Source organism: Eimeria necatrix, genomic scaffold (genome assembly GCF_000499385.1).
Source record: "Eimeria necatrix Houghton genomic scaffold, Enh_scaff19, whole genome shotgun sequence".
Taxonomy (NCBI): Eukaryota; Apicomplexa; class Conoidasida; order Eucoccidiorida; family Eimeriidae; genus Eimeria; species Eimeria necatrix.
In genome coordinates, this window is record NW_013652540.1 from 97,091 (window position 1) to 123,132 (window position 26,042).

Genomic DNA, 26,042 nt, shown 5'->3' on the forward strand with positions numbered 1-26,042 from the left:
CCTAAGTTTAAAGCTCTTTGGGGAAAGGCCGGATGCTTAAGTGGCTAGTTGCGGATAGGAGTGCTGCTGTGAAGGCGTGCCGAGGGAAAAACCTAGATATTTGTTGCTGGATTGGCAGTAGTAGATGCAGTTCTTTACCTGCAGACAGGAAGAAGGAACTCTGGAAGTTCTGAGTTGCCCGATTTTCTCTATACTTTGTACCGCAGAACCGGGGCTTTCCGGGTTGTCGACTGCATGGTTGCGCGATTGAGGGGAAACTTAGGGTCCGCAGTTTTCCTTCTGGCACAACAGAACTGATGCACCGAGTATTTCCCTCGTTGCATGCAGAACGTGATCACTAACAAACTAATGTCGTATCTCAGCAAGCTTATGCTGTGGTATGTTGTAGCTTGGCTGCGTAAGTTTGCCTCGGACACGAATCCATGGTACCATATGCACCATCAGAGCGAAGTGTCAATCTAGCTACTTGGCTGATGCTTATTTCTTTTCATGTTACCGAAGGACCAACACTTAGCATGAACAGATTTACTGATGGGCCGCGGAAATCGTCGTTGTTTAAGAGCTGGCAGTTCACTGTATGTTGTGTAGGACTGCCCTGTACAGCGTAGGACGAATTCTTCTTTGCAGCCTCTGCATCGCATGCTAATTTGACAGCTGTTGTGTCTGTCTCACTTGTTCATAACTGAGGTTTCTAAGGACTTGGTTTCGAGAGCAGTAATGAATGTTCTGCTGCCGGGTAACGAGCTATTAGCTGCACAGATGCTTTTGGGACGCAGTAGGACTCGAGCTGTAGTGACATTAGTGATGCAGACGTAGTAGAATATTATTGTAGAATGCCTTTCTGAGTGACAGAAAGTAGATAATCAATGCGGGCAACATGCCACTCTAAATTGCTGGTTTGCACCAGTGAGGGGTAGGACCGGTGATGGATCAGAACTCGCTTATGGCTTCTTGGTGTTTGTCAAAACAGTGATAAATCGCAAAGTCAGGAACCGCACTAGAAACTGAACCGAAAATGTTGGTTTGGAAGGGGTTCTGGCGGTTTTCACATCCGACAACGGACTTTGGACTGCCTCAGATGTAAACCTTAAATATGGGGACCCACTTACGTACACGCACATCGCGAGGTTGTTTGGGAGGACAGTAGCCTAGCTACGTAGAAGCAACTAAGCCGGAGTAAATCCAAAGAAACTGGGGAGTGCTGAAACAAGTAGTTGCTGACTTTGGGGGTATCGTGCTTTTTTGGGATTCAAATGCAGAAGCGAGAGACATCAGAGAAAGCAGTTCGTTTCAATTTCGCAAGATGTGGCTAAGAGGCACTTGCTAAGCGCTAGCCAGGCAAGGTGGCTCAAGATGACCCAAGTTGGCGCTGACGTCAAACTCTTCATCCGTTGAGGCTGCGCCGCGCAGCTCGAAGTACTGAGGCGCCGCCGTGCCAGCTGCCAGTTTATAGAGGCAAGCGTACTGACCTACATGAGTGGGTCTAAGAGCAGACAGCAGAGAGAACAAGAGGACAAACTCAGTAGCAAGGGCTCCGAAAAACTCACTTTTTATCAACTGACTAGTTTGCAGAGCACGACAGCCAAACAAAGTGCGGCGGAACAAGAGTTCCACAAGGACCACGACCACAGTTCTACTGAGGGGGTTGGCAGGGTTGCCGTGCTACAAGAAACGGACAGGAGCAGACACACACAGCAGCCCTATAGTCTGCCAAATTTTGAATGGAAATATCATGCAGCTTACATGAAGCGTATCCGAATAGAGGCGGTGCTGCTTTCTGCCTTTCTTCCCCCGAGTTTCATGCTCTGCAGTGTCCCCTGTGACGGACTAAACTGAAACGCCCGTGTTGCTTTCACGTTGTCCGCTACCTGAGGCGCAGCAGAGACCCACAAGGGAATGCATGCAAGGGGCCTGAAGTGTAGAGAAGAAAGCAGAAAGCGGAGGAGACAATATGAGTCTGCCTTTTACATGGTAGGCTTTAAGGTGTGGGAAGAGCAAGATACATAAAATTCTGTCTGAGGGTTTCACGGACTAGGCTGATAGACTTGCGAAGGGGAATGCACTGACCAAACCCAGTTGCTGCGTTGCGGTCCCAATGTTTTCCACGTCCTCACTTTCGTTACTGCTGCGTTTTGTGATGCTGTTGCCGCTGTTGCTGTTGCCGCACAAAATGACGCGCCAGTCCACAGCTGTTGTTGAGACAGCCCGTACCTGTAGCACTTTGCTGGGACGCCGTCGGGATTCCACGTGAATGGTTTGAAAGTCTATGACTAGAGGGCGCTGTGGGTCACAATAGGAACACCAACCCCTTTCTCCAGCCGCACCATGCATCTCGGGCGGAGCCCAAAGCAGAAGAAACGCTTGCCTGGATAGTCCTACAAGAGACACAACCTGGGTCCTGTAGGACACTAGAGAAGCAGCAGTTGAAGAAGCTGGTGCTGCTGCAGCGCTTTCATCGAAGGGCTCGCAGGAGCTTTTCTCTGCCAGAAGTGCACAAGCAGCCGCTGAAACTTTAGGCAGAACGGCGTCAAGACGCTGCAGCAGCTTCTGATATTGCAGCAGCAGCAAACTTTGCCCTGCCCCCTGCAATCCTCGCTTGTGCTGTTCCTGTAAGGCTGAAAATCCCAATAGCAAGAGTGTAAGAGGATCCCCTTCTGGCCACAGCACTCGAAGAACGCCTCCCAGCAAGGCTTGGAAGAGGGGCTGCTCTTCTAACGCTTCCAGCTGCGGCTTAATCTGCTGTTGCTGTAGCTTCTGTATGAGCAATAACAGACGCTTCAGCATAGAATTCTTGCTGGTGCTTCCTGACGGCTGAGCCATTGGATATGAAATAAGCAGTTGACCGGAACAGCAAGCGTCTCCTTTGGCCATTGCTTCACTTGTTGGAGGACATAACTCCACAGCCAGCCGGAGCTGTTGGTGTCTCTGGACTGTGAATGTCTGCACAAGAAGCAGCAGCATCGAAGGGAGCAGGAGTTCTACAAGCACTAGCAAGGCCAGCAGCAAAAGCAACGGCAAGCCCAGCAATAGCAGCAGAGCACCGTCGCTAGCATCAGAGCACCAACGAATCCATGACCAGCCACAACAAAAGCAGCGCCATTTCTCCACACAGCTTCGTCAAGATTCCTCTTTTTGTCCTTTGCTCATGCGTGGCTGAACAAACTGACGTTCTGAGCCAAAGCTAAAGATTTGAAAGACAAATGTTTCTCCTGGGGCCCTGCTCAACCCACCATCTGCTCCTGGACTGGCGCGACAAGGTTCTGCTGCCGCTGACACCCTGTGTGCTGTATTCGCTCTTTTTGCTCTTGTGGCTGCTGCTGCAGCTCGGCATTCACAAGTTTGAACGATCTTCCCTTTACAGAAACAGAGCAGGTGACGGAATGACAGTGGCTTGCTGGCTGCAGGATCACTTCCTTCTGGATAGAGACAGCAGTAACGGGCCAGCCTGCGCTACCCACGTTCTCGCTATCCGGTAATGCTGCCTCTTCCGACGCAAACCACAAAGTTCGGAGCCCAGTTGTGTCTTCTTTTGTTTTCTTTTCTGTTCCTGGTTCTGCTGCTGTTGGCTCCATTGGTGCTGTGGGGCTTTCTGCGCCAAACGTCATGCGGAGACTAGGCAGCCGCGTCTGGATTGTGAAGTCGACGATGAGAGGGGTAGCAGCAAGCACTGTAGGGACTCTCAGACAAGCCCCACTACCGTGAGCAACTCCAGAAGGTGCCGCATCAGCAGGACCCGCTGCAGCATCAATGGTTTCAGGGGTTTCAGCAGGGATGCCAGCGGTTTGGCTTTGATAAACAGCTTCAAAAGTGTCATTAAACAGTGAACGCAGAGGCTGGTTGGGAGGCTGTTTAACAGGACAACTTGAGGGGTTGACGTCTGTACAGCCCAGGAACCGCTTCTGCAATTGATGTTGTCGGCACACTGTGTCACTCGTTTTGCTTTCTGGACCAGCTGCTGATTGTTCAGATTGTGTCTTTCCCATTTTCGGATGTCGTCGACCTGAGAAAATGCAAGCCATGGTGGCCTTTCCCTCGACAGGGCATGCGTCGCGAGCAGCAGCAGCTCCTGCTGTTTTTCCTGTTTGTGCTGCTTCCGTAGAGATGGGGACCGCAAAGCCCACAGCTCTGAGTCTGTGATACCCTGGGGAAGTCTGGAGAGCCCCACAGCAAAGAGACACCTCGATAGTGCCGTAAGGAGCCAATACGAATTCGGAGGGCTCCATGCGAGGCATGGCAATACCCTTGTGACAAGATGCCACACTAGCTATTGCAGGCTCTGCTACTTCTGCTAGGGCTGCTGCTTCTACTGAAGCAGTTGGTTTTGTGCTCTTCATGGCTGGACAGCGAAGCATCCCATCTGCATTGAAACTCGGCTGCGGTAGCTCGGTGCTGCATCGTCTGCCTCTTGCACTCCAGGAGTTGTCGCAACTGTGCAACAACGATGTAGTTGCACTGCCCTGTGTTGAAGCAACCGCTTTTATTGTCCGCTCACCCGCTGCGTGAGCAGTCAACCCTGTAGGGCTCGCCTCGGCATCGCCATAAACACGTACAGCTGCCTCGTTGACCTGACCTGCTCGCTTTTCTGCTCTTGATTGCAAGTCTGTCTGGGGTCCCGTCAGGGCTGCGGTTTTCTGGGAGCGCAGCACTTCCGCTGCGGCAGCAACAGCCCGGGTTTCAGGTGAAAGAGGCATCATGTCTGACACCAGACAATGCTGAGGGGGGAGCAGCTCAGCGTAGCGGTCGGCCCATGCAGCTGCTGCTGCTGCATTTGCTGTTGGTTTCTCCTCTGAGCTCGTAGGCAGTGTTTCTTGTGCGCTGCCTGGTACTGCTGATGATGGTGCCAATGCATCTGTTGACACCAAGTCAGCGAGACCATCTCTTCGAGCACCGAGAGAAGGGTCTTGTAGAACACCGTCAGGTCCTTCCTGCGGGGCAGTTGCAGCTTTGCTTACTACTGCAGATGCGGCAGCTTCTCCTGCAACTGCCTTTCTATCTGTCTGCGTTAGTGGATTTGGTGAAGCGTATAATGACGGGTGTTTCCGGCTGTTTTCGAGTTCGAGAGTTGTATTGGGTAGAGGCTCTGTCGCTATTACATCTCCATCTGCCGCTGCTGCTGAGGCTTTTGCGGGTGTTGCCGCTTCCCCCAGAGCTTTCCATCCAACGTTTGTCTTCAGTAAGCCAAATTCAGCAGCGGCGGCCGCCGCTTCTGTAGCCCTCATCGAAGCTTCCTCAGCAGCAGCTGCAGCTGCAGCCGCTGCTTCTGCTGCTAGTACTGCTAGGTCGGGAGTTTTGGCTGGCTGTGACCTCTGTGGCTTTCGGCTGGGTGCAACAGTCGTAGGTGCAGCAACGGAAGTGGCTGCTGCTGCTGCACCCACTGCTGCTTCTGCGGCTGCTTCTGCTTCGCACGCCGTCCCGACCACACGCTGGCGCAGTGCCTCAATGGCTGCTTCCCGCAAGGTGGCAGCTTGCTGCAGCTGCCTCTCCAATTTCTGCTGCATTTCCCAAAGGCCAATGTCAAACAGAATCCAATTAACGTGCAGCCACTTGCTGCTGCTGTTCTCTATTCTAAAGGTTATGCGCTGCTCCTTGTCCCCCTGTTGGCATTGCTGCTGCCGTTTCTGCTGAGTCGTTGTGTCTGCTACAGCTGCTGCTGGCTCGGCAACCTGCGGGTCTTTGGCAGCCATTTTGAGGAGCATGAGCTTCGTTTTGGTTCTATAGCTAGTGAAATTTGAGTGCTGCTTCTGCTGTAGCTGCTTCTGTCCCTTCTCTACCATGGAAGGCTGCTGTAGGGCAATCTGGGCAGTTATGAGAGGTGGCATGGAGTCCCGGAAACGAAGACATTGCTGGGGTGAAGGGATCTGCAACAAGGGACCCCTCACTGGGACTTTGAGAGGTATAAGTGTTACAGCTTGGCGTTGCACCAGTTGCTGTTGTTGCTGCAGCTGTTGCGGAGATGGCAACGATGGCTCCAGTGCCAGCCTCAGGGCTGCGTCAAAGTTCGCGGGAAGAGAAGCAAGCATTTCTAGGGCAAGCAATGCAGCTTGTTGCTGCTGCAGCACGCAACTGCTTTCAGGGTGAGGAATTATCACCAAGCCTTCATCGGTAACCCTCAGCAGCTGCTGCCGCCGCTGCCTTGCTGCTGTCATCTGAAGTGCACGTACACCAGCAGCAGTCTTAAACGATGGTCGATCTGCATGAAGCGAGCCCAGAAACGAATGCTGCATCTCAGAAGGAGCAGCAAAAGAGGCTGCTTGAACTAATAGGGCCTCAGCAGACAGATAGTCTGAATCAAGAACTCCACCAGTCCTGCCCTTAGTTCCGCTGGTATTATTGTGGTCCCTGGCGCTGCTGCTACTGCTGCTGTCGCTGCTGCTGTTTGTACAGTAGGTGAAGCATGCGTCTGTTTGAGCAAGCCAAGACGACAGGATTTCCCTGCTGCTGCTGCTTCCCACTTCGTTATAGATTTTGCTGCTACTGCTGCTACAGTCTGGGCACATGAGTGTGCCCACTGGTCTGCCATCCTCACAATATGATGGGTGCCGTATCCGTTGCTGCCGCAGCATCGGTTCCTGCTGCTGCGTTTGCTGCTGCTGGTGAGCACTTGTCAAAGCGTCCAGCCGGATTGTGGTCTTGATGGGCGAATCATTTATAGCCAACAAATAGAGAAAGGAGCTTTCCCCTCCCACAGTTAAGGCTGGAAGCTCCACCTCTGGTGCCCTTTCGCTACTGTGAGGCGCCGAATCCCACTGCTGCTTCAGAACGCCCCAAGTGCCGATGCCGGCAGCCTTAAGTGTTGCAGCGACACCTTTTGGCCTTTGTTGCACTTCATTTTCATCTTCAATGCGAGGTGACGCAACGCTGCTTGCTCTGCTTCTGCTACTAATGCCGGCCCCTAAAAGATCTTGCCCATGCAGACAGACGCCTTGCTCGTGCTGTCGTTCCTCCTCCGTGCCTTTTTGCAAAAGAGCGTTGAGTGCATGCTGGTGTTGGACAGACACTTTCATACCTTCCTGGGGCAACCGCTTCTGCTGCAACAGTGAAGCGGCGGCTTTGAGCTGTTGCTCCGTAAAAAGAGCATACGTAATGGATGCCCCGCTGCACGCAGCCGCAAATGTGACTTGCAGGGGCAGCATCAGGCCAGCACCTTGACAATAGGCCTTCACCACCAAACAAGGGGAGGCAAGGATACCTAAGCAGGAGACATCTAAAGAGACGAAGCTCCGACTCCCCACAATACACTCAGCGGGAGACACAGTTACTAGCAAGCCGCAGGGGCCAAGTGCGGCAGGTGTGGCCGTAGGCGGAACAGTTCTCTCCGCCACTTGTTGCTCTTCCTCCTGCTGTAGCACTAGCTGCTGAGATGCCGTATCTCCCACTTGTGTAGGTGAATTCCAGCAGATCTTGATGGGTATGTCTCCGTCATTGTATACTGTAAGCTGCTGCTTCAGCAGCAGAGGCCGCAGCAGGAACAATGGCGGCAGATTTACAGTGTGACTGCTTAGGCGCAGGCGTGGCAGTGAAATTTTGGCTTTAAGAGAAACAGCAACAGGTTGGCTGTCTTCCAGCGTCTCAACCTGCAAAATGAAACCAGTCTGTACTGCATGCTTGTCAGATAGCTCACCTTAGCCATTGCCTCAACGCCTCAAGGCGTACACAGCAGGTGAGGCTTACTAAAATAAAGGTGTCCAGAACTTTAGGGTGAGACGCCCGAATCGTCAGCAGGAAGATGCCTTCTTCGCCAGGAGGTAGCAGGACATACGACGGATATATCACTAGCTGTCCAGATAGACCAACCACCACCAAGTCTTTCCGCTCCTGCTCCAGCTGTTGTTTGCGCTCCTTGTGCTGTAGTCGCCACGCAGCCAGCTGTTGCTGTAGGGCCAGGTGTTGCTGTTGGACTGCGCAAACATTCTCTGCAACAAAAAGAGTCCGCGGTATTGCAGCCGCCTGACCATTTGCTGCTGACCCGGAATTTACCTCACAGCTTTACAGCTCTTCGCAGGGTTTTCAAGCAGTATGGTCTAAAGTTAAGTGGACACGGAAGCGCATGCTTCGCATGCTTTTTACCACTGACAATCACGCACCTTCAAACTCGCCTTCTGAATCAGAAGAAACCTGCTTAGCATCAGCTGCAGCTGCTGCAGATGCTTCGGCCTCAGCTGCAGCAGCATCTGCTGCGTTCAGTGGGTCACGAAGAAAAGGCTCACAGCAAAGCGAAGACTCGTCTACGCAGAGGCACTTGGTGCAGCAGCGCACCGTTGCAGACGGTTTGCTGGATCGTGCCTCACAGGCATCAGCGCTGCCTGCTGCTGGCGCTCTGGTTCCGGCACTTTTAGCCTCCGTCGTTGCCGTTCCTGCTGCTGCTGCTATGCTCATGATTGTGTCTACAGCTTTTTCAGGCTCCTCACTTGGGGCTCTGATAAGTGAAGAAATGAAATGACAGGGAAAAGCTCCCGGAAGCATATCCTCCGGAGGCCGAAGGTGTTGTGCTGCTGGGGAAGAAACCTCGTCAGCAGTTGCGAAGCGAAGGCGGACAGCGGCAGGGGCTTGAGAAGTGTTGCGAACGAGGAGGGCTCGACTAGTCCGAGTATGAGCGCGCACCTAGCACAACGCGGACATATTCACAGAAACAGACAAGCTGCTCCATTACAGCTCTGCTACCGTACTGGTGCTGCTATTCTTTCACGTGCATCTGCTGCTGCTGCTGCTTAGACTCGCTGTTCCTGGCGAAGCATGAAGCTAGGTCAGTATCAAGTAAAAGGCCACAAGGAGACTGACCATCCCAAAATCAATTTGTGGAGGCCAAAAGTGAGACACTCGAGGGCCAAATACTTCAATACAAAGGGGGAACACCAAACGTAACTGCTCTTCGCAACCGTTCGCTGCAGGGGCTCCTGTTGCATCGGAAAGAGGAGCCAACGTCGGAATATCCGTCTCTTTGGGTGGAAACACGGAAAGAGGAACATCCATGGACATAGTACCGCAGCAAAGCGGCAGCAGCCTCATGACAAGCTTCCCCTTCGCTCCTGGAGAGACAACGTGTTGTTCTTTACTTGCCACGCAGAAGTAGCCAAAAGGCTGAGGGCTCTGCCCAAAGATCTGAAGGAAAACCATCAAAGCCATCTTCAACACTGGTTACGTATCCAGTCTCAAAGGAGCACGAGAGCAAGGTGGGCAGAGGAAGGGGAAAATGAAGGGACAAAGGCAAAAGCTTGCCGCATCTGTTTCTTTCTCAAGTCCTTCGATTTCGTCCTCTTCAACGCGAAGAAGCCACGCAGTTTCCCATTCATTTCCAGTGGAGGCGTTGTCGCTGCTGCTGGTGCAGTTTGTTGTTCTGGTACGGGGGCCACTTAGCCCACTACTGCCGTTATTGTGCTTAGCGCCTCTCCAGCGTACTTTCAGTGCCCGAAAATTAGGGTGTACAGACAGCCAGACGTCAGCGAGCCCCTCATTCTTAAACCTTAAGACTACACTTTGTACTGCGCATGGCCTCATACGTTTAGTGGTAGGAGATTCCAACTTGTCTCCAGCGGTACCGCTGCCTAAGGCCACCACCTTTGGCTGAGTCACTCTGACACGCTGCTGAAGACGCAGCAGCTGCCACTCCTTAGGGCTTTTGTCTCCCGCAGCCTCCAAGCACTCCATATGTATCAGTTTTCCACCCCTTTCAGCGTTATGGCATCTTGAATCCGGCTCTGCAAAGAGGGGTGTCCAGCGCACTTTGAGCTCCGTCGGGTCTTCTTCCCCAGCTCTTCCCTGTTCTTTGCTTTTAACAGTGTCACTCTCTTCGCATTTATCTGCGTTATCTTTTTCAATTTTTTCTTTCACCCCATTCGTGGATGAGAGGCCGTGAGCACTCTCTGGGCACGCAATGGCTTGCGGAGAGAGGAGAGCGCCGGAAGAAACATTTACAATCTGCAGAGAAAAGCGAAAAACAGTTTTGAATAGGTAAGAGAGAGGATATATTTCGTAAACACGATGGGACGTAAGCAAAGACTTAAATCAACGGGGTGCATCAGCAGAGAGATGATACATACCCAAAGAGAAAATTCGAAGGAGAATAACCCACTTCTGCTACTGCGGTTATCTGGCAGCGTGGTCGGCAGCATCCGTGGGTTCACTGCAAAACAAAAGGAGCGGCTTCCTTTTGGGGGAACGACAGCCTCCGATGGCGAAACAGAAAATGCACAGCATAGTTCTGAAATATCATTTGCTGCTGGTGGTGCTGTGGCGGATGCTCTCTGTAGTTTTGCAGCATGACGCCAGAGCACATGTATGGGCAGCTGCCCTTCGTTGCAGAGCACGACAGAACGGAAGATAGGGGGGCCGCCACGCTGCGAGATAGCCGAAAGCAAGTAAATGGTGCGGCATATAAATTTTTTTGGTCAGATATCTGATGACGCGCAAAGCAGTAGACGGCATGCCAAAAACGTTGTACAGAAATTAGAAGTCCGCTACAATGGCCTACCAAAGAACAGCCAAAGTCCATAATGCGAGGTAGTAGGCATCTCACGGCCTGAAACAGCTGGGCTTCGGTGAAACGAACATAATCTTCCATTTTACGGCCCACTGGTGCCAATACTTCTGCTGAAATTTCTCCTGTTGAAGCTGCTGTCTTTACTTCTTCTGCTTTAAACGCACTGTGTGGGTGACCACCGGATTTCGTAGCAACTGATTCTGCTGCCATCAGCCCTGGCAGGAGGCAGAGTTCAGGCATAAAGGAAAAAGGGAGGTGTGAGGGCCACTGAGTGCCACAGAATTCTTTAAGGGTCAGTGCAGCTGCCTCTGCGAACCCCCGGAGTTCAACTGTAGCAAGAATGTTTAGCTCTTCTCCATCAGGAGCGTATTGGGCTGCTGATATGAGTTGCAAAGACGCAGAGAACTGTCCCGGTTTACTTGGAGTAAACCGTAACATAAGCGAAGCCCCTCTGTCCCCCCGAGTCAACAAGAAATCCTCTCTCAACACCGTAAATACTTCTTCACAATCCTCCAGCCACTCAGTGTAAGGCACTTTCGCGGACTCCTTAAGAGTAAGAGGTGCTGCTTCTTGAGGCTGCCTTTTTGTGGATAAAAAGGGGCAACAAGACACAGCTCTCTCTTTGCTTCCGCCTGGAGCATGTGGAGATATCAAAGCCCTTACAGTCCCCTCTCCTCCCTCATTTTGCAGACACAGTCTGAAATTCGCAGACCAAAATCTAGCCTCGAAATGAGGTCCCCTGCTCTTTTAACACTGGAGCAAAACTGTTTAGCAGTGCTCAAGGTTTGTCCCCTGAGTCTGCTTAGCCTTGGCATTCTCAACAGGAAGAATTCAGGAAAGGAAAATCACGAAATATCCTAGGGAACAAGCCTGATTATGAGCGAGACAATCCAGATTCGGCGAGGAGCTTATGCTGAGCTACCTAGCAATCAGGCCCCTGCCAAGGAAACAACGTATGTTTCCCAGTTTAACAAAGCTTTGAATAACGCTATCTCTGCGTGCGATATGCCGTGTTGTGCTATGCAGTAGAAATTCTTACTCCATTGCAACTGACTCTCCCGGGCGCGCGGCGCCAAAGTCTAACACGCGAGGTAAAGAAAACAACGAAGGGGGCTCTTTGCGGGCTAGAAGCTGCACAACATTTTGGCAGGTCCAACAAATGCCCCTAGAAATGGAAGAAGGCAGTATTTGTGCCCGCCGCCGGCGTCGCCGGAAATGATTTCAATCGGTGGAGAAAGCATTGTGATGTGAAAAGTCACAAGTGTTCAATGGAATTTGTTGCTCTCATGTGCTTATTCTTGCTTGTACAAGATTTGAAATGCAGATTCTACAGAGCATACAGGGAATCAATGGGACGGCATCGATCCCAAAATGCTGCATTGCTCATGAATTGCAGCGTTGAAATGCAGAGGGGAACAGTTACCGGTATTGCGAATGCGCCCTTCTCTGTGTGGAGCTCCAGCAGGCCCGTCGCCTCCGGTGCGGAAGGCGTTGGGCAGAAAGAAACCCAAACCTACAAAGCCATCAACCCAGCAAGTGAGAATTCGCCCTTTTGAAATGAGTGCTTGCCTGACGAGGAAAATCAAGCAACGCGCATTAAGAAAGAACAAGTACGCATCCATGGCTAGCACATTTTATTCAGCAAGAGGCCCTGTACTCGAGGCCTTGTAGTGGCTTCATTGCAGATTTGTGTCGCCCACCTCCTTTGTACTTTATACCTGAAAGATTAATTGCGCAAACTGCACCGTGTGCCTACCTGAACGCACATTCCAGTCGCTACAATTCCTGAGACACGTGGGTTTGTTTGCTCTTCGCGGCAGCTGCCAGCAAGTGAATCCAGAAGGACGCCACCTCCCGGGTACTTTGGCAGGGAAATTCGAAACGGACTTTTCGGGTCGATCTCTAATCTCATGCGCCTCCCAACGCTTTCACGATTGCGCAGAGTCACCTTCTTCGTGTAAGTGACTCCTTGAACCACTTTGTCAAATACCTGCACTGACAGTTGCACACTCCTGGCGCGCGTTTCGAGAAGCTCTCGAAACGCGCGCCCAACTAACACAATACTTTCTTGAGGTGCATTGCCGGCAAGCACTCCCTTCACCTTCGTTCACCGCACAGGAACTCACTATGCGTTCCGGAGTGACTGCGAACGGGCATCCGTCGGACGAATTCATTGCTTCAAATCTTGGGTTCTTCAGGCACAGGCGGCCCTTCATAAGCTGATCCTGGCCACCCTTACATTCGTTTTTCTTGCTAAAGAGAGTACTTTCCTGTTGTCGAGTAGCGCATTGAAAAGGAATAGTCCAATTCTATGAATACAAGACTAATCAGCATCCAATAAGGGAATATTTCGTCGTTCCTCTGACCTCACTTAGTACTACACACACTACGCAGACTCTGTAGGCAAATGCCTACGCAAGCATGCATGACAGGGACAAATTGTGTTGTACGGTGCTACTGAATTAACTGGCGGACCTCGGATGCTCTTCTCATTGACGTGTGTGAACTTCGAGGGTGCCCGGTTCTTTTATGACCTATAGCGTCGCAGAAGCAGTAGAGTGAACAAAAGCGATCTCGACGGTCCTTACAAGACGCAACCAGCATTTCCTGGTATCTGCGCAGTATGCTGAATCCTAGGGACGCAATTTAGTCATAGCCAAATAAACTAGAGACGCTCCAGAACACAGCAGAAGTACTGTGTGATAGTTTTGTCTGCCCAAATCATGGATTATAAATGACATCACCCAACGTATTCTCCAGACTCTTTCCTTTGCGCCACTGCGCGTCGTGCTGCCAAGGGAAGCACGATACAGCTTTCTACACTATGCACTGGACAACATTAATCGCAGTAATGGCACTCAGAGGCGCCTTCTTGCTTACGGTCTGCTTCTTTTGTTGGATGATTTGGGCGTTTTGTGGCTCTCTCCAGTCTACAGGTTCTGCCGAGAGCAGTTTTAGCGTCCTCCATGGCATCTTCCTCGTGATGTTTTGGGCCAGTAGCCAACATTTCGTAGAAGCACAGGTAAATTTTTCTACAGCTGATGCTCACTGGAACGAAAGCCAGGATGCTTTTCTAGACTATAAGGGAAAGTGTAACTCTTTGCTAAAATCCCTGAAAACCGTTGTATCCATTGATGAGACAACGCGGCACAGCACTTTGAGGGACTTTCGGCCGTGAACAAGCTGCCTTGTGGAAACCATTGAGAGAGTTCATATGGAACATCATCACCGTGTGACCTCAGCACTGTTAGAAACACATGAAATATGTTCTCCACTGAAGTGGGTTGTTCTCTCTGCTTCCCAGACTAACTGCGCCCATGGAAAAGCACCGAAACAGCATTGATTTCATCTAGGAATGCCCTCTGCTCTGGCCAAACGCGACTGGAGCTGAATGCGCGCGAGATGCTAGGGCTGATCGTGTTCCTGCTCGGAACTGATCATACAAAAAAAGAGAGCGCCTACTCTGGATTTGACTTCGCTAGACTAAAAAGCTGTGGTTTCTCAAGAGACGATGGTGCCTACTTGAATTTCATATTGGCAGTGCAGGAAGCCGCTTGGAGCGACTCTGTCTGGAGATGCGGGAATGCAATGTTACGTCAGATGGGAGACATCGGAAAATTCAGAGCAATCCTACTAGAAACAAAAGAGTCAGGAGTTTTTTAGAGATGGGGATAAATAAACTTTCCCCGCGAGTGACAACTTGGAGGTCACCGACTCGCTTGAGTGTACAGACAGTTGTCCCATAGTGCGCGGTCCATCGTTGCATCCTGTCCACAAGTGTAGTTTTTCCATGCCATTTGGTCAGATTTTGACTTATCCTTGAGATCGCGCCGCGAAAGATCCTCCAGTACAAATTTGCCACACCATTTTCACAATGTTTGTGGGCGGCCCTGAGGATATCCCCATTGAGGGTGACGAGTTCGAGAAGTCTAGGCCAAGAGTCCTCTCCATTGCTGGATACAGTTTTCTCTCGCTGATCGCCCACTTCTTTGTTCAAGATGTAAGAAAACTTCCTCATTTGAGCCGTGAAGCCCCGTAACTGAAACGTTCGTGCTCAGGTCGGCGGAGCGTTGGCCATGGCCATCCTTGGCGGATTGTTGTACTACTATTGCAAGAAACCAACTCATCTCAGCATCACGCTGGTATTAGGCATGAGTAGGCAGATGCGACAATCAACTGAGCTAAGAACCCTCGACATGTACATCGGCTGCAGGCCTCGCGATCCTCTTTATGAGCGGCTTCATTTGGTTCAGTATCTTGCTGTCAACGCACCTTGTAAGTCATACAAAGCAATCTAGACCGAAAATAATACGCTTTACCATCCATCACCTACAGCAACTATGGCTCGCCGACACAGTGACGCAACTAGAGTAAGCCAGCATCCTACACATCCCTCAAAGCAACTGTACTCCCTATTGATTACAGGTTCATTCTGTATCTCCTCGACTTCGGCGCTTCTTCTCTTGCACTTTTCCAGCTTCAATATGTTTTCGACTCTCCAACATACCGTAGGAAAAGTCCACGACGCATTAAATTCATATCAGACTCTCCATGGAAATTACAGGCGGACCTCGGTCTTTCCTTCCTCGCTGGGCTGAATCCGCCGCCCGTGGCGAGGGTTGGAGAGGATGGTCACCCTTCCAGGTAAAGTCACTCTACACTAAATGGCGTGTTCATGCACCATGGACAAAAACGAGTAGGGCGAAGGGCAACGCCTCGGAGGATGGCAGTAAAACAAAAGCCAACTGCGCTCTGGAAAACGATGATCTAACGAGCTGGCATCCACTTATGAACACAAGCCAAGCCATGTTTTCAAGATTTCCTTGCGTGGCGAAGTGTTTCGCAAACAGACATGTAACTTTAATGGTTGTGTGTAACTCATTGAACAACATCTACAGGCACTTGAGTATGGTGCATCGTAGAGTTAAAAGCGTAGGACGTTTGCTGCTGCATCAATGCGGAATACCAGAGCCTCCAGCCATTCCTCCCCCAAATTTGCGCATTAACTTAGAAATAGCGTCTGCGACCTCTGGGTCATCCTTGTACTTTGCCATATTTCCTGGATTCGTCAAAATATCTTGGAACGCTGCCATCATCTGAAAAAAAAACAAACGGCAGCACGGTTCACTAGAAGAACTTTCTTCGTCAGATATCGTCCTAAATCAAACCACTTCCCCTTACCTTTGGATTGGAGAAAACCTGCTGGACATCAGGATCATTCACTGAACCCAGTAATCCCCCTGCAGAAAACAAGACAACTGACATCTCTTCCCTAGTCTCATTTCAAGCCTTCATACGCAAAAGCAGCTCTCAACTAACTCAGCGTACCTAGGCCTCCCATGCCACCTGGCATTCCACCGGGTATGCCGCCTGGCATTCCTCCGGGCATACTACCTGGCATTCCTCCTGGGGCTCCACCAGGATATCCTCCCGGCATTCCGCCCGGAAAGCCTCCAGGCATTCCACCCGGGAATCCTCCAGGAATACCACCTCGAAAATTCCAACAAAATACAATCGCGATAGTTCATGAAGCTCTCCATGTTCGAAGTAATCGGGTGCCTACAGGCCCTGCTCAGTTCTTCGAACTAACTCGATAAATTCAATACTTGCAGCGTTACGTGTTCGAGGCTGAAATTTCTCACTTGCTTCACGTTTTTTCTGTTCCTCGTACGCCTTTTGTGAATTGGCTCGTTGTTCACGTATCCGCTTCTCGCGTTCCTTCCTCTCCTTCTGAGAAATAGAATGGAGGCAGTTGCTCGTGTTTCTTGCATTATTCATCACCGTTAGCTACTAATACTCAACAGACCAGTGATCTCCAGCCTTACCTCTTCTTTCTTCCGTTGAACGGATCTTTCGTGTTCCTCAATTATCTTGTACTTTTGCTCGACAAGCTTTTGGATGTCCCAAATGTTTTCGTCATAGTCAATCTGCGAGTAGGAAACTCACCCCATACTCGCAACCGTAGCTCGCAGCGCGTATCTACCATGAAGTTGATAGCTGCGAAGCGTAAACCGCGAATCGCACCGCACCTTTTGCCCCATCTCTATGTCGCTGTGAGCTTGTTTCCAATTCCCAAGGTACCTGAATAGATGCAGGACATTCGCATAACCCGATCACGAGTCAGTGGCTAGAAACTCTTGGTGGGGCAAGTGCACGTAATACGCACTGCGCCGTGCTATTGCTTGCCTGTTGGAAGTTCCGCGAATTCTGTAAGCTCTTGCATTGTCTGGATTCAGTTTGAGAGCCTCGTCACAATCCCTGATTGCTGCTGCATATCTTTTCTGTTTAAACAGAACTTCAGCTCTGCGCGTGTATAGAAGTGCTGTAGGATTGCCAACAAGCAGTGCCGCTGTATACGATTCGACGGCCTTATTGAGGTCGCCTGCCTGAAAATGCTCAGGCCACAGTGTTTTGCCTCATGCGTCTGCCTGTCCGATTCTGAAGGTGGATTGCAGAATGCCCATTATCACTCTAGGCCGCACGTACTTCAAGTGCCTCTGCGGCTGCCTCCTTTGCTTTGGAAAGCTTTTCGTAATCATCATCTGTAAGCTCCTTTTCTCCCGCAGGTGCTAGGGCTGGGGGTGGTGTCGACTCGGGCGCGACAACCTCCTCATCATTCAGCGATTCCACCTGGAAAGATTCCTCTTCCGACTGAAAAAAGACAGCACACGTACTAAAAGCAATGACAACAACGCATAACATTCTGCAAAAAGGGAGCCCAGAAAGCTGAATAAGCCTGCAGACAGCTGCTAGTTCAGCGAATACACGCAGCCTGACACTTGACGAACTTCTTCCTTTGGTTCCTCTGCCGGAGGATCAGGAATTTTCGCGCCTAGTGACAAGAGATATTCTTTGAAGAAGGAGAGTTCTTGTTTGTGGAGAATGCTAGGATCGTTGCGTGCAAGCGTCACGAACGCCTCCAATTCAGCAACTGCACGAACGTCACAGCCACGCCGATAAGTGATGCCGCTACCACACATATTGTACGAACAACCCCAGTAGATATTGTTCATGAGAGCATCTTAAACAGTTGTTCTTGGCCAATGAGTCTCTCCATTGTGTCGGGCTCTATCCAGATCGCATGTACACGCCATTCGAAAAAGTCCGGCTTCCCGAAGCCATCAAGTGTAAGACAACCGCCAACCGTCCTTCTGTCGGCGCATTTTGCTTACGCTTCTCCTCCCCAAACAATGCCATTGTCTCGAACGAGCAGCGTCCTGGCGGAATGTGAGAAGGCTCGTTGTAGTGGAGCCGATGAGGCACACAGCATGGGAACACTTCCTGCTCTATGCTGCTAAAGCACCAGTTACTCTCTCAAGAAAAAGCACACAATGGATGGCACGAAGTTCCGTCCCCACGGAAGAAAGTGCTGTAGCTGCAAAACGCCTGAAGCGAGGTTGGGGCTTGGCCGCCACTGCAGCATAGCACCATCAAAATGCAGCAGCGTTTTCCCTACGTAGCCGAAAGGTTTTTGCATGTCCTTATAGGCCTGTACGAGGTGTTAGTATTGTCACACCAAATAACAACCCATCCTAGCGCCAGCAGAGACCACCAGCACACACAACCGCGTATTTGGAAGCAGGAAACGCTGCTGTGGTAACATTAAGTGAGCGTGAGAAGCAACAGTTGGAATGTTACGCAAAAATGGAGTTGGGCATATGATAACATCGTGAGACCTGAAGAAAACCGACTTCAGCACAAGGTGTCTCGGAGTGCAGGGTGGGCGTGATGGCTGTCTGCTGTTGGTTGTGTAGTAGGATGTTATGGTACGTTTTTCTGCTTTGAAACAACAAGAAGGTCTGTAGTTGTGCTCCTCTCACGTCTCGAGTTTGGGTTTGTCGTTAATCTCGGACGCACTCACAGCTTAGGGCTCGAGGAGAGCCTTGTACAGATACCACAAGATGTGGTTGGAACACGGCTGCCAGGCGCGTTTTTGGCATATATATTATACACCACGTGCTTATGCCGCAGTGAGAGTTTCACTGTGGCTACCTCCAGTGAGCTGTAGCTAGTCAAGTCTGCCACGCAGCAACGGGAGATGGTCCATCTGTCGCAGGGGCTGCGTTAGATAACAGAGCGCTACAACCGCCTTCAACTAGCAATCACAGTGCCTCGCATATCACCGATAAAAACAGTAGTCGCTTTTTTGATGGCGTTGCTTGTGTAGTGCTCCTCCCCAGTCACGGTAACAGGGTGCAGTTAATGCTGCGCGCGGCACTAGTCTAGCAATTACAAGGGTTTCCACGGTTCTGTTGTGTCTGTATGTGAGGAGGCGAAGTGTAACAAACGTAGTTGACCCAAATCGTATATAGTGGAAAGAGACAAAACACGCAGTGCGGAGCACTGCAAGTTCGAAAGCAGATCAGAGGGGTTCTCAGCTCGTAGGTTTATCGTTAGTAGGCAAAAGGCAGAGACCGTAACAAGCAGTAGCGAAACCAGAGGCAAAATATGCATAGAGACAAAGAAAACGGCCCTCTTTCTGTTCTAATTTTCGCTGGCGAGGAGCGCAAACACCAGTTGTTTTTGATGGGAAGTAAAAGTACCATCCACTCCGTTTTGGAGGTGTTCCTCTTCTTCGCCGCCTTTTCACTAAGTAGGTGAACTTTAGAAATTGGAATATCTGACGCGAAGAAGACTGCTGAAATATCAGCTGCCAGTTACCTCCTGAAGGTGTTTGTAGCAGTGTAAATTGCAATCCTCGCTCGAGCAAAGCTGTATTTGCTAGGGCCAATGATAAACTGATCACCAATTGGTCAATCCCCTGCCTGATCACCTCATGTTTTGGGTGCGGTTGCTGCAGCAGCAGCTGCTGCTGCAGCAGCAACAGCTGCTGCCGCTGCTGTTTGCAGTTCAGTTGCCGTAGTGACTACCCGACAGCCAGTTCCTACCCAAAGCAGAGGGTCAAGCTGCTAAGAACGCACAGGTAACTTTTCGCTCGTCTCTGGCTCTGAGCGTGTTAGCCTGGCGTACACGGTAGCTCCTCGCTAGCATGCTGGAGTTTCATCTTCGTTCAAAGGTGATATGCTTGGGCCTGGAGAAGCTTTCTGTCCCGTGCCTAGACTACTGTGCCAATGAATTTTAGCGCCGTACTTTCACACCTCTTCAAGTTTATCACACGTTGTCTCGCAGCGCATCACCGTGATTAGTTTAGTCCACCCGCCACTCAGTATCATGTCCACAGGACAATCGTGGGCCCTCTTGCACCATACTTGCACACCTCCTCAGGCTTATCACGCGTTGTCTCGCTAGACATTACTATGTTTAGTTCAGTCCACCCGTCACCTTGTTCTACTTTGGTGAAGACCCACATTCATTACACAACACCATAGAGCTTGCATTGCCAGTTGAGGGTTGTTGTGTGATTCCAGATGGATCCATATCGAACAAATTTCGGCTCGGCTTGCTTACTAGTAATGCTTGATGCGAACTTATTAGGGAGGCCTTCGCTTATTGTCTCTTGTATTGAAAATTAATGTGTGACTCCACGCTTTTGGAGTAAATAGCGTCAGCAAGTAAAAAACAACGAGAGAATGCAAAGCAAGTGAAGCTGAGCAGTACTCACTGAACACCTCAGCGGACACCTGCCTGCGCCTATGGGACAGGCTGCTGGTGATGGTGGTGGTGCTGCTGCCCTGCCTGCCGGCTCTGCTGGGTCGCTCGCTTCTCCCTGGCAGCCTGTAGTAAGCGTTGTAGTCTGTGAGCATGCCTTCGCGCTGCATTGATTTGCTCTACTATGGGAGCACTCAGAGCCTTCGTCGCCGCCCCTGTGAAGCCTCCTGAGATGTCCTGTAGAGATGTAAGACAAAATCGATTTGAACAGATATACTCTGTTGCAGGAGGCAAAAACGGTGAAAACCATGCAGCCACTAAACGCTGCGCTCCACTCGACCGTACCCTACTTGTTTGCATTTATTCGCCTATCTGTTTTGTACAGGTGCTCCTATCTTTTGTTCTCTGTTTGTTTGTTTTCCTGTTTTTCTCTGTCAGTCACCAACTGCAGTCATAGCTGCTTCCCTAAGAAACAGGGCCTGCATGTGTGCTCTGCCCGTTAAGTCTCACATGCAAATGCCCCAAACGTTACATTCTCAATGTTGCGAAGGCACCCTTGTTGCGGAAGAGAGCTTACCAACGCACGAAACATTAAAGTAGCAAACAAACGCAATGCACTTGAAATACTCCTCAGCAAGAAGCCAAGAGACAACGATCAACAGTCACAGGCAGCAGCCAACTCTCCAGTTCGCTCGATCTGCACATGCCCTCGGGGGAAAAACGCGCTGCTCACAGGGGAGCCATTCCCTCAGCTCACTTGGGAATTCTCAAGCTCGGCTTTAATGGAATCCAGGGCCTGTATGAGTCGTATCCGTTTCTTGTCCTATAAATAACAAGCGACAAAGATGAGGTACATTCGAATGATACCGGGTTACGACGAGGAGATAAGGCCTCTCAATTCCGAATCTGCCCTACGTGGCCAGTTATTAACAAGCCATAGCTGCGCCATCGCCAGTGAAGCAGCTTCTGCCAAAGCAACAAAAGGTAAGGCAGAGCTGGGGTTGTTTCGATGTGTAGAGTCACCTCAGGCAAAGTTGTGTTGTAAAAGTGACGCAGCAACTCGCCTACGCGCGCCTGCTGAGCTCGCACAGCGTTGACTGTCGCAGCCTCGTAGTCAACTGAGCCAACATACCCCAAAATCAATGCAAGCGCATGCACAAAAACAAGCAAAGACAAACCGGCAAAAGCATACACAAAAGCCACTGAAAAGAACAAAATAAGCAAAGCAAACTGAAGAGCCAATCAAATAAAGGGAGGTATAGACTGAGTGCACGGTGGGCGCTCTTAAAGAGCTATCAACACACGCACAGCCACCAGCAGCAAGCCAAGTGAAGGTCATGGAAACATTCACGCGATGCATATTGCCTGCGTATCTGCAGCAGCACAGCTATACGCCTCACACTCGCACCAACGGCGGCACAGTCAGCAAATGAGCAAATGAGCCCAAACTTCTATCATATTTGCTCTAAGACGCTGTAATGTGCTGCCGAATGGATCATCTGAGGAAGTATATCGCAAAATGCACTGCTCAGTTCACTGGCTACTACGTTTGTTCCTTCCAAAAGCCAGCGAGTGTGGTGCTGCAACCCTATAAGGTAACAGAGGAGTCACATGAACAAAGGCACGCGGGTGAAGAGCGTTGCTGCCTTACGAGTGGCCACCTGCGCCGCTTTATCCTTTTGACATAATTTGGTATTGAAGACGAACATGTAGCGGCCAGTCTCGTATACCGCGGCCACCTCTTCAGCCTGCAAACAGGAGCAGTGTCCATTCCATGGTATTTCAGCCAAGCGCCAGGAAGGTGAAGTACACCTCGGCCTGACTGTGAGCATCAGCCAGGCCTGCTCCTTGATGACGTCTGCTGCCTTTTGAGGACCAAAGCTCTAGACAGTCTCTTGATATGTTCCAGTAAAGGCAAGAGAGCAGCCATTAGACCCGCGCCGAAGGCAAGAGTCAACTACCCGCACAGGCTCGTCTCTGTTGCTCGCCTACCGTTTGCCGTGCTCCTTTGTTTCGATCTTTCGCCTTTTCTCGTTGCATCCAAAGCCACGCTTCAGCGGCTGCCACCTCCTGTGCCACTTGCAGACATCTGGTTCCCTTCTCTATTGCTGCGCCTTCTGCAGCCCTATCACTTTTGGCTAAGCTGTGAAGTGGTATTCCAGCTGTGGTCGGAGGCCTTGCTGAAGTTTCAAAAGAACGCGAAGGAGAACTCCGCCACACTCGAGCCCCTGCAGCGTACAACTGCCGCCTGCTGACCTCAAGAGTTTGATGCTTGGCGGGCACAGCATCCTGCAGGGGCAGCGGACTCCACAGTTAGGTGGTACTCGTGTAAGACTTTGGACTCTGGGCAAAACGCCATTGCACAGATAGTTTGGGTCTTGAGTCTCAAGGTAAGAACACGGCACTCAACTTACTTCCAGCTCCTCGAGCCGCAAAGACGCCAATAGCGGCGCCTCCTCTTCCAATACTCCGCAGCCAACTGAATCGGCAAATAATAGCAGTAATATGTACCAGCAGGTCTGTATTGATCTCAAACAGCGCACGTCTGGTACCTTAAGGCTGACCAACAGCAGTGGCTTACTGGTGGCCGCATCCTTAGGATCAGCTGCTGGAACTCCTGTACCAGTGGTGACACCACGCTGCCTCCTCAGGAGTTCGTCTTGTTGTACCAGCAGCTGCAGTTTCTCCTGATAACCTGCCTTATCGCCGGTGACAGCCGCAGCTGCTGCCGGCTGCAGAAGCTGCTGCAGCAAGAGCCGTTGCGAGTGTTTGTTGAAGCGCCCAACGAGGCTGCCACTGCCAACAGCAGCAACGGCAGATGCCGGAGCAGAAGCTCCTCCCATAGGTATGGGCTTCTCGGCGAGATCACCAGCTAAGGACGAGAGACCGTCAGGCAGTCCAAAGCCCCTGACCCTCAAGTCCGCGTCAGACAGGAGAGTCCGATCAACTCCAGGAAGGCTTAGGGCATCCCGCGATGAGACAAGCTGAACCCAACACATGCGTACACTGGACACGCATTCATTTGTTATGCCATTCGCGCATTCATAAACTATAATGAGAGCAATATACATAAGAATATGAAATATAATAAATAATTCTTTATACAAATCGACATTTGGATCCGCACAAACAAGCATTCTTTTGTGTAGAACCACACCAGAATCAAGATATGGAAGCTCACGCAAACATCCTGCATGGGCAAACAGGCGCAAATGCGTCCTTCAGGCCTGTTTGCAGCTACAAAAAATTTGTTTTAAACTGCGTCTATAGGCTTTTCTTTGCCAGTCCTTGGACTGGTCCGGGGGCGAAACAGCCGAATAGCACACTGATGTCCGTCACCCCAAAAACATCGGCGAGCGCAAAAGCAGCACGCCCTCCGCAGCGAAGCAATAGCAGTAACGAAAGCCAAAACGACACAAGCAATAGCACCGGAAGTAGCACAATACTAGAGAAAGCACCAAAGCATCAAAAACAGCAGCAGCCGCACTGCTTTATTAGCAGTACACTGTGGCACAAAATATGTATCAACCGCAGTGGCTGCAGCACCGTTTCTTTCAGAAATGACGCAATTAGAGCAGAGGCTTCTTCGTCGTCCATTTCTTTTTGACGCTCTGGCAAACCAATGCCAGACTGGAAATAGCGGGACCGAAACACGCGTCCCCAAAAACGTTCCGCTGTCATACGGCCTGTGCAGCAGCAGCGACAAACAGTTATTTCATACTTCATGAGATACAAAGAAATACTCAACGTGCTTGCAGGAGTGGCCAACGTTTCCGTTCCAGCTGATGAAGCAACGAGGGGGTGTAAGCTGACTGCACACCCAGCGCCAATGGAAGACACATCAGATGCAGCAGCAGCAGCAGCAGCATACCCGTGCTGACTAGTGCCTCGTAAGCCAACCTTATGGTTGTGTCCTCCTCAAGTATTTGTTTGAGCATTTGTTCGCTACAGTCTACCACCAACTCCGCCGACGCGCCTCCCCCTTGGCCCGCTTGCTGGCCCTCTAGATGGTAGTGAGGGGGCCGAGACAAAAACGAAGCAGATACCCCCTCAGCTGCAGCCGCAACAGAACGAGGAGCAAAGCGCACCAGCAATACTTCCTCCCCCACTAAACCAGCCACAGCGCTGTGGTCACGCACCCCACAACAGCTGATGGGCCACAAGCCGTAGGACTTTTGGCTTAGGATTCGGCCTTGAAGGTTTACGCTTCGTGGCTCACGAGCAGGCTGCGGTTTCAGCGCTTGCAGATGCTGTTCATGCAGCTTCCAGAATTCACTCGGTGAGAGCCCCTTCTGGCTGTTGCCTGAAGGAAGCCCCTCGGGAGGCCCCACAAGCGTCTGGTACAGTTCTCGCATTTCCGGATCCTGCTGCAGCAGCTGCTGCTGAAGTTGCTGCAGCTGCTCGGCCTCTTGCTGCCGCTGCTTCTGCAGGAGCTTTTCCAAGTTTGGAGGCTCGATTGCAGAAGCCACTGGGGCTGAAGTCGCTGACGCCATAGAGGCTGATGCTGCACTGCACCGAAACCAGAACCAGCAGCCTCCGAATTGGTAACAGCACATGCAGTAAGAACACCAACACTAGAAACACAAATAAGTGTTGGCGCACAGCATCTGGACAGTTAGGCGCTCCAAGCCAGTGCATGTGAGAGCTTCAGGCCCGTGCCTCATCAAACATACCTAGGACGGCTTCCAGCTGCTGCTGCTGCATTCACTGTTCCTTTATCACGAGCCGAACTCTGCTGAGCGCCACCCAATGAGTGCTTGGCAGCAGCAGCTTCCTTCCGTGCTGGCGCCCGTCCGTCAGTCATGTCTTCTGGAATCCGTTGCTGATCGTCCTGCTCTGCCTCCTGCTGTTTTTTCTCTTGTAAACGCTGTTTTAACAGCTCTTGCTGCTGCAGGAGCGCCGGCGCAACCCGCAGCACAGCGTTTGGGGGCAGCTGCAGCAGCTGCAGCAGCAATGGAACTTCCAACGGGCACGCCTGCAACAAAATCAATAACAATGGCAAAGGCAGCAGCACTTGGCAGCGACGCATTGCTCCCATCCAAACGTTTCGACACAGTCTGGTAGCACCAGGAGCCCCCGCATCAGCCCAACATAAGTGCTACAAGCGCAAGCAACAGGGGGATCAACAGTGGCAGCGGCAACGAATATTCCGCCAGCAGCAGCCCCTGCAGGACCAGAACCTGCAGCAACAAGACTTGTAGCAGCAGTGCGAGAGCAGCAGCAGTTGCAACGTCCGCGTCTTACCAGGTTACTGCTGGACTGAACTGTTCGCGCAGCAGAGGCGAGCGTCTGGAGGGAACGGCAGCAAAGATCCATCTTGTCCCTCACTCCCATGAAGTCAACGACGACAGATTGCGCTAACGAAACACCATCTGCATTTATTGCAACTGTTGCTGTTGGGGCTGCCGCTGCTGCTGCCGTAGGAGCCACGTATGAAATGCGGGCCTGCGGATGCATGTCATACAGGAGCTCACTAAAAGCTTACTGCCGCTACGGCTATCAAAGCAACGCTATGCACAGACGGAAAAAAACTGTTGGAAAAAGCGTTGGCCAGAGCAGCTGAAACGGCAGCAGCAACAACAAGAGCAAGACCTTTGCAGCTTTCTTGGATCGCTCTGTTGAGGTCCAACAGACGAGAGGGAACTGCAGCAAAACCTCCCAGAAAACTTTGTTACCACTGCCGTCCTTCTCTTCGCCTCCGTTGCTGCAGCTGCTGTTGCTGCTGCTCTTCTTTGAAGCAAAAAGGAATCGCTTAGCAGTCAGCACTACGACCCCCTGATTGCCTAGCACAGTGACTGGCTCAAATCGCCAACAGCAGGCCTCTTGCTGTGGAGGCCTCTGCAGCTCCTGGCACTGACTCTGAGGCTCTGCCATTGTTGGAAACAATCAGCATGCCTCAGCAGTAGTGCCCTCGCTGCTGCTGCCAAGCTGTGGCAGTTGTTCCGCTGACTGCTGCACCTGTGAGCAGCGTGTTCATGAAGGGGAAATAAAAAATGCTGCACCTGTATCCTACTGG

At 51.2% G+C, this 26,042-nt stretch overlaps 3 protein-coding genes across 3 annotated transcripts; all 3 read right to left on the reverse strand.

The window, feature by feature from the left end:
* Positions 1-1,323: 1,323 nt before the first annotated feature.
* Positions 1,324-12,970, reverse strand: ENH_00026190 (hypothetical protein, conserved; the record flags this gene model as incomplete). Its single annotated transcript, XM_013579747.1, has 13 exons — positions 1,324-1,483; positions 1,744-1,868; positions 2,068-2,940; positions 3,231-7,574; positions 7,672-7,913; positions 8,085-8,601; positions 8,779-9,099; positions 9,397-9,915; positions 10,469-11,174; positions 11,517-11,608; positions 11,901-11,990; positions 12,234-12,578; positions 12,953-12,970. The coding sequence occupies 13 exons, from the start codon at positions 12,968-12,970 to the stop codon at positions 1,324-1,326; spliced, it is 8,352 nt and encodes a 2,783-aa protein (XP_013435201.1).
* A 2,459-nt stretch (positions 12,971-15,429) lies between these two features.
* Positions 15,430-17,674, reverse strand: ENH_00026200 (58 kDa phosphoprotein, putative; the record flags this gene model as incomplete). The annotated part of the gene is made up of 10 exons (XM_013579748.1): positions 15,430-15,573; positions 15,659-15,717; positions 15,806-15,967; positions 16,120-16,207; positions 16,303-16,404; positions 16,507-16,558; positions 16,640-16,863; positions 16,964-17,128; positions 17,266-17,408; positions 17,650-17,674. 10 exons carry the CDS (start codon positions 17,672-17,674, stop codon positions 15,430-15,432), a joined length of 1,164 nt encoding a protein of 387 aa, XP_013435202.1.
* A 2,394-nt stretch (positions 17,675-20,068) lies between these two features.
* ENH_00026210 (Chromosome III, complete sequence, related) lies at positions 20,069-25,900 on the reverse strand (the record flags this gene model as incomplete). The annotated part of the gene is made up of 13 exons (XM_013579749.1): positions 20,069-20,263; positions 20,784-20,849; positions 21,050-21,144; positions 21,678-21,774; positions 22,019-22,315; positions 22,441-22,505; positions 22,608-23,010; positions 23,573-23,712; positions 23,898-24,080; positions 24,246-24,535; positions 24,700-25,001; positions 25,271-25,471; positions 25,619-25,900. The coding sequence occupies 13 exons, from the start codon at positions 25,898-25,900 to the stop codon at positions 20,069-20,071; spliced, it is 2,616 nt and encodes an 871-aa protein (XP_013435203.1).
* Positions 25,901-26,042: the final 142 nt, after the last annotated feature.